The sequence below is a fragment of the Moschus berezovskii genome, chromosome 1 (assembly GCF_049115385.1).
Source record: "Moschus berezovskii isolate FMDL1 chromosome 1, NW_MosBer_1.0, whole genome shotgun sequence".
NCBI classification, from domain to species: Eukaryota; Metazoa; Chordata; class Mammalia; order Artiodactyla; family Moschidae; genus Moschus; species Moschus berezovskii.
In genome coordinates, this window is record NC_142460.1 from 99,296,748 (window position 1) to 99,304,297 (window position 7,550).

At 44.8% G+C, this 7,550-nt stretch overlaps 1 protein-coding gene across 2 annotated transcripts in view; it reads left to right on the forward strand.

Annotated features, from left to right (window-relative positions):
• Positions 1-7,011, forward strand: part of P3H2 (prolyl 3-hydroxylase 2) — a 195,302-nt gene extending 188,291 nt beyond the window's left edge. For both annotated transcript variants that reach the window (XM_055407984.2, XM_088838281.1), the window contains exon 15: positions 5,979-7,011. In XM_055407984.2, coding sequence (XP_055263959.1) covers positions 5,979-6,071 — 93 coding nt within the window. In that variant the 3' untranslated portion in view covers positions 6,072-7,011. The remainder of the gene's footprint in view (positions 1-5,978) is intronic.
• The last annotated feature ends 539 nt before the right edge of the window (positions 7,012-7,550 follow it).

The window sequence follows — 7,550 nt, forward strand, 5'->3', positions numbered from 1 at the left end:
CAGTGATCACATTATCGTGACTATCTTGGTCGTGAAGATCTTTTTTGTACAGTTCTTCTGTGTATTCCTGCCACCTCTTCTTAATATCTTCTGCTTCTGTTAGGTCCATACCATTTCTGTCCTTTATCGAGCCCATCTTTGCATGAAAAGTTCCCTTGGAATCTCTAATTTTCTTGAAGAGGTCTCTTGTTTTTCCTATTCTGTTGTTTTCCTCTATTTCTTTGCATTGATCACTGAGGAAGGCTTTCTTATCTCTCCTTGCTATTCTTTGGAACTCTGCATTCAGATGCTTATATCTTTCCTTTTCTCCTTTGCTTTTCGCCTCTCTTCTTTTTACAGCTATTTGTAAGGCCTCCTCAGACAGCCATTTCGCTCTTTTGCATTTCTTTTCCATGGGGATGGTCTTGGTCCCTGTCTCCTGTACAATGTCACGAACCTCCGTCCAGAGTTCATCAGGCACTCTATCAATCAGATCTAGTCCCTTAAATCTATTTCTCACTTCCACTGCATAATCATAAGGGATTTGATTGAGGTCATATCTGAATGGTCTAGTGGTTTTCCCTACTTTCTTCAATTTAAGTCTGAACTTCGCAATAAGGAGTTCATGATCTGAGCCACAGTCAGCTCCTGGTCTTGTTTTCGCTAACTGTATACAGCTTCTCCATCTTTGGTTGCAAAGAATATAATCAATCTGATTTCGGTGTTGACCATCTGGTGATGTCCATGTGTAGAGTCTTCTCTTGTGTTGTTGGAAGAGGGTGTTTGCTATGACCAGTGCATTCTCTTGACAAAACTCTATTAGCCTTTGCCCCGCTTCATTCCGTGCTCCAAGGCCAAATTTGCCAGTTACTCCAGGTGTTTCTTGACTTCCTACTTTTGCATTCCAGTCCCCTAGAATGAAAAGGACATCTTTTTTGGGTGTTAGTTCTAAAAGGTCTTGTAGGTCTTCATAGAACCGATTAACTTCGGCTTCTTCAGCATTACTGGTTGGGGCATAGGCCTGGATTACTGTAATATTGAATGGTTTGCCTTGGAAATGAACAGAAATCATCCTGTCATTTTTAAGATTGCATCCAAATACTGCATTTCGGACTCTTTTGTTGACCATGATGGCTACTCCATTTCTTCTAAGGGATTCCTGCCCACAGTAGTAGATATAATGGTCATCCGAGTTAAATTCACCCATTCCAGTCCATTTTAATTCACTGATTCCTAGAATGTCGACGTTCACTCTTGCCATCTCCTGTTTGACCACTTCCAATTTGCCTTGATTCATGGACCTAACATTCCAGGTTCCTATGCAATATTGCTCTTTACAGCACCGGACCTTGTTTCTATCATTGGTCACATCCACAACTGGGTATTGGTTTTGCTTTTGCTCCATCCCTTTATTCCTTCTATAGTTATTTCTCCACTGAGCTCCAGTAGCATACTGGGCACCTACCGACCTGGGGAATTCCTCATTCAGTATCCTATCATTTTGCCCTTTGTTACTGTTCACGGGGTTCTCAAGGCAAGTATACTGAAGTGGTTTGCCATTCCCTTCTCCAGGGGACCACATTCGGCTGTGGTCCATGTGATTAGATCAGCTAGTTTCCTGTGATTATGATTTCAGTTTGTCTGCCCTCTGGTGCCCCCTAGCAATACCTACCGTCTTATTTCGGTTTCTCTTACCTTGGTCGTGGAAAATCTCTTCACAGCCGCTCCAGCAAAGTGCAGCTGCTGTACCTTACCTTGGACGAGGGGTATCTCCTCAAGGCCCCCCCTCCTGACCTTGAACGCAGAGTAGCTCCTCTCGGCCCTCCTGCGCCCGCGCAGCCACCGCCTGTTGGACGTGGGGTAGCTCCTCTCGGCCGCCGGCCCTGGCCTCAGGCGTGGGGTAGCTCCTCACGGCCGCACCTCTTTGCGTGGCTCGTTGCGCCGGGGCCGGCGTCTCTCGCGATTAAGCATCATAAGTTCTCAAGGATGCCCAACATTAGAAGCTTTGATTCCTTGTTAGAGAGTTCCATCTCTCTTTTAAACTTCTTTTCTTTCAAGAGAGACAAAATTCAACAGTCTCTTGTGCAGTCAGATCGGAGCATTTTGTATCTACATCAGTTTGCTAATCAACGAGGTGTTTTCCCTGCATTAATAAAGGGGCTTCGCTAGTGGCTCAGAAGTAAAGTATCTGCCTATAATGCAGGAGACACAGGAGATGCAGTTTCAATTCCTGGGTTGGGAAGACCCCATGGAGGAGGAAATGGCAACCCATGCCAGTATTCTTGCCTGGGAAATCCCATGGACAAAGAAGCCTGGCAGTCTATAGTCCATGGGGTCACAAAGAGTCGGACACAACTGATCATGCACACACACACTCATCCATTTTATTTGGACATTATGACAACTATTTAGTTTTCTGTTATTTAGTATATCTGGTCCTTGTAGGTGCTTTTATGTCAACATCATGCTCAATTATAAGCTCTAGAATAAAGGGGATTTTATTATCAAGTCATAAAATAATCAAGTTCTTTGTGTAACTTACTATTCTGGGAACTGTGCTGGGGACTACCTATAGGAGATACAAATTATTTTAGGCATAACTTTTATTTTCAGGGAACTTGAAGTCAAAGTGAAGAGACAATATGGGGACCTGAGTAATTAAAACACAAGGCAAAATTCAGCTAGAATTATTAGAGCCAAAAATGCATGGCGTTCAGGGGACAGAAAGAGGGAACCAGGAAAGGTTTCGTGGAGGAGATGGCATTTAACAGGAGCCTTAAAGGATGAGCATGGTTTCTTAAGGCAGAGACATTTTTGACCTGTTAGACATCTACCCATATATTTATTCATCAACTATTATACTGTGCTGTGCTGTGTTCGGTCACTCAGTCATGTCCAACTCTTTATGACGCTCTGGACTATAGCACACCAGGCTCTTGTGTCCATGGGATTCTCCAGGCAAAAATACTGGAATGGGTTGACATGTCCTCCTTCAGGGGATCTTCCCAACCCAGGGATGGGACCTGTGTCTCCTGCATTGCAGGCCAATTCTTTACCACTGAGCCATCCTGTTGAATGTTAGTTGCTTTTCTGGGCACAGGATATAGAACAGTGCCCCCCAAATGACAAGATTCCCTGTTTTCATGGAGCTTAACGTCTAGTGGAAAAAGACAACAAATAAAGAATAAACAGTTGGAGGAGTTTCAGGTAGTGAGAAATGATGTATGGGAAAGAAAATAAGACAACTGATTTGAAAGTAAAAAGGAGGGAGTATCAAAGTGTGAGAGGCCTCCCCAGACAAATGAAAGGAAGAAGCCAACCATGATAAAGATCTTGGGAGAAGTGTTTCAGGGGAGAAGAGGTTGTAAAGGCCCAAAGATGAGAAGGAGCACAGAATGGTCAAGAAGCAAAGAAAGCTGAGGTGGCCAGAACATGATATCCGAGGTAGAGAATGGGCTGAAGAGAGAACAGAGAACAGGCAGCAGTTAGACTTGATGAACTGTTTAGGAAATACGAATTCTCTTCCAATGTATTCTGTAAGATGGCATAGAAAAAAATCTGAACAAAATTTTTCACCTGCCCAATGGGAAAGAAGCCATGTCCCTTACCCTTTCCCCTGCCTCCCCTGGTCCTGAGAACTACAGGATAGGAAAGACTGCCGTAGCTAACATGTCATAGGCTAGCGTCATAGTCGAGAAGGTGAAAAGATGTAGGGGACTGCAGATGTCATTTGGAAGTAGGCCAGCTGGGTCAATGGTGGGGGAGCGGCAAGAGAAACACAGGAGGTGATGGCAGGAGAGTTTAAATCCTAGGGACACTCAACCTAGACTAGGATGAGGGAGTCCTTCTCAGGGTGCTGTATTCAGAGATCTCAAGGTAAGTCAGGAAGGTAGAGTGTCAGGGGAGGTGAAAGGAGAAGACAAAGTGAACCGAGGAAGAGAGAGAAGTCCACGTCCTTATAAGCACATCAAGAAAGGTGAACTCAGAGCATCCAGCAATGGGAACCCATACATGCTGTGATCAGTGACTGGAAAAGCGAGTGGTCATGATTCCAGTGCAGAGGGTCCAATAGGACATGTGGGAGGGGGTGTGAAACACATCAATTTGAAACCTACCACAGCAATTAAGTGAAGAGACAACAGGGTCCTCAAGCAGGAGCGATTTTTCCTACCACTGTGCAATTGGCAACATTTAGAGTTGTTCTTGGTTGTCACAACTTGGATTTGGTTGCCACTGGCTACCTGCAGTAGGCAGAGCCAGATATGCTGCTAAACACCCTCAATGCACAGAACACCTCTCCAACCTCTCAACAAAGAATTATTATCTGCTCTAAAATGTCAGCAGGGCCAAGCTTGAGAAACACTGGCCTAAAATAAGGCAACAGTTCAGTTCAGTTCAGTTCAGTCGCTCAGTCGTGTCCGACTCTATGACCCCATGAACTGCAGCACAGTCCCTGTCCATCACCATCTCCCAGAGTCTATTCAAACTCGTGTCCATCAAGTCGGTGATGCCGTCCAACCATCTCATCCTCTGTCATCCCCTTCTCCTCCTGCCTTCAATCTTTCCCAGCATCAGGGTCTTTTCAAATGAGTCAGTTCTTTGCATCAGGTGGCCAAAGTATTGGAGTTTCAACTTCAACATCAGTCCTTCCAATGGACATTCAGGACTGATTTCTTTTAGGATGGACTGGTTGGAAGTCCAAGGGATGCTCGAGAATCTTCTCCAACACCAAAGTTCAAAAGCATTAAGTCTTCAGCTCTCAGCTTTCTTCACAGTCCAACTCTCGCATCCATACATGACCCCTGGAAAAACCATAGGCTTGACTACATGGACCTTTGTTGGCAAAGTATTATCTCCGCTTTTTAATATACTATCTACGTTGGTCATAACTTTCCTTCCAAGGAGTAAGCGTCTTTTAATTTCATGGCTGCAATCGGCATCCGCAGTGATTTTGGTGCCCAAAAAAATAAAGTCTGACACTGTTTCCACTGTTTCCCCATCTATTTCCCATGAAGTGATGGGACCAGATGCCATGATCTTCGTTTTCTGAATGCTGAGTTTTAAGCCAACTTTTTCACTCTCCTCTTTCACTTTCATCAAGAGGCTCTTTAGTTCTTCTTCTCTTTCTGCCATAAGGGGGGTGTCATCTGCATATCTGAGGTTATTGATATTTCTCCCGGCAATCTTGATTCCACCTTCTGCTTCCTCCAGCCCAGCGTGATGTACTCTGCATATAATTTAAATAAGCAGGGTGACAATATACAGCCTTGACGTACTCCTTTTCCTATTTGGAACCAGTCTGTTGTTCCATGTACAGTTCTAACTGTTGCTTCCTGACTTACATACAGATTTCTCAAGAGGCAGGTCAGGTGGTCTGGTATTCCCATCTCTTTCAGAATGTTCCACAGTTTATTGTGATCCACACAGTCAAAGGCTTTGACATAGTCAGTAAAGGAGAGATAGATGTTTTTCTGGAACTCTCTTGCTTTTCCATGATCCAGCGGATGTTGGCGATTCGATCTCTGGTTCCTCTAAGGCAGCAGTACATGCACTGAAAAGAAAGGGGCAGAAACAAGGGGCAGAACAGAGAGGACTGGGTGGTACATCAGATACAAGAAGCCATCTTCAGGCTTTGGGGATGAATGTGGACGTCATGGCGGTCTTTACTGAGAGAGCAATTCTGTGAAGAAGACAGAGTAGGTCTGCGGGGAGAAGCTGGAGAATTCAGCTTGACCACTGAGTTGGAGATGTCTGTGGGACCACAAATTAGAAATGGGAGTTGCAGTTGAATATATAAGATTTCTTGACAAGAGAGGAGTCTGGGAAGGTAATTGCTGAGTACACAGGGAAGTCAAGAGAAGGCACCTGGATAGGGATGGAATAAGGCTACATCTTTGGCTGGATTTAGCATCCATCCACGGACAGATGATGCCTGGAAATGTTGCCTGGCGCTGGCATCGCTTGTAACAGCGATGTTTATATTGTCTTTTTTTTTACAGGAGCGAATACAGGCCGATGAAGTGATCGCAATCCTGGATCAAGAACAGCAAGGGAAGCACGAACTGCATATCAATCCCAAAGATGAGCTATAAAAATGAGGAAAAGAGTACTCTATCAAATATTTATTTAAATTGTTAATCTTATGAGAACTTTTTTATTTTTGTACAGAGCCACGGTATAAATTAACAGGTTAACATGAGTCAGCAGATCTCCCTTCTGTTCCTAAGGATGCTTGCTTTGCCTCAGTCTATCTGTCTGTCTTGGTTTTCTCAGCAAATCGTCTCTCAAAGCCCAGTCACCCCTTCCCCACCAAGCGTGCGCACACTCACACACACACACACACACACACTTCATTTCCTGTCGATCCTAAAACTCGAGTAGAAAGAATAAGTCCTTTCCTGGCAAAACAACAACTCCCATGCATGCCCAGATCTAAAGTTAGAATATGATTGGACTCAGAAGGCCTTTCTGGCTCTCTGCCTCTCAGCCACTGTCTCTCCCAGAGCTGATGGCTGTGACTCTGAAGAGTCCATGGAGAGGTCAGAACTGCTTCAAGTCACTTCCCTGAGGCCCCCCAGGCTCTGCAAAGGAACAGTTCTGAGGAAGACTGTGAGACAGAGGGGTCAGCCTTCCCAGGCCTTGGTGGAATTTTTGACTCTGGTGATTTTAGCACAGAGCACCCTTACACTGAAAGCTTTGATTCACCCTCCACTATGCGCTAGTCCAGAAAGGACTACCCAAGGAGTGTTGTCTTTAAAAAGTGTTGTTCAAGGGCTGAAGTAGAATGGCTCTTCATCCCAGCGATTCTGGAAGAAAATCTTTAATCCCTCCTGAATATGGGCACCATGGCTACATTGCCTGAGAGAGGGATGTTTTGTTCTTCAGGGAGCAAAAATGGATTTCTGGTTGATTGCACTCTTCATCTGAGTGTATTTTGAGCACCCCTTCGCCTTCCCCCACCCTTGGTGCTCTCCAGCTCATGGACTTTAGTGTTTGTATCTGATTTGTTTAATAAAGGGAGGCTTGTTTTAATATCCAGAATTTGTTTTTCTTCTCCCAAATGTTTGGTTTATCTCCAGGTAATCCAAACAGGGGCTTTGTGGACCACCCAGGGATAATATTGGGCCATGGTTCATTTTGTTGGCAGGGGCTAGGGGCTGCAAGGAAGGTATGAGCATTCTTTCTGAAGAAACAGGGATGGTTAGCAAAAAGATATTAATCCAGAGAATATCTGGCGTCCCTGATGCTGGTTCTAAGGAAGATATTGCCAAGACCATATTTTGCAGGGGTGGGGACTGCAAAAATAGCCCGAGAGTTCTGCTAGCCCAGAGAGTTCTGCTCCACTAAGCCAGGGGAAATCACCTGCCTCTTTGATGGGCAGTGGTAGAGGCTGTAGCCCTTAAGAAAACCAACAGATAAAAACATTGTCTAGGGACTTATCTGGTGTTCAAGGGGCTAAGACTGCTCCCAATGCAGCAGACCCAAGTTCCATCCCTGGTCAGGGAGCTAGATCCCACATGTTACAACTAAGATCCTGCACTAAGAGTTCTGCGAGAAAGTCTGCAACATGC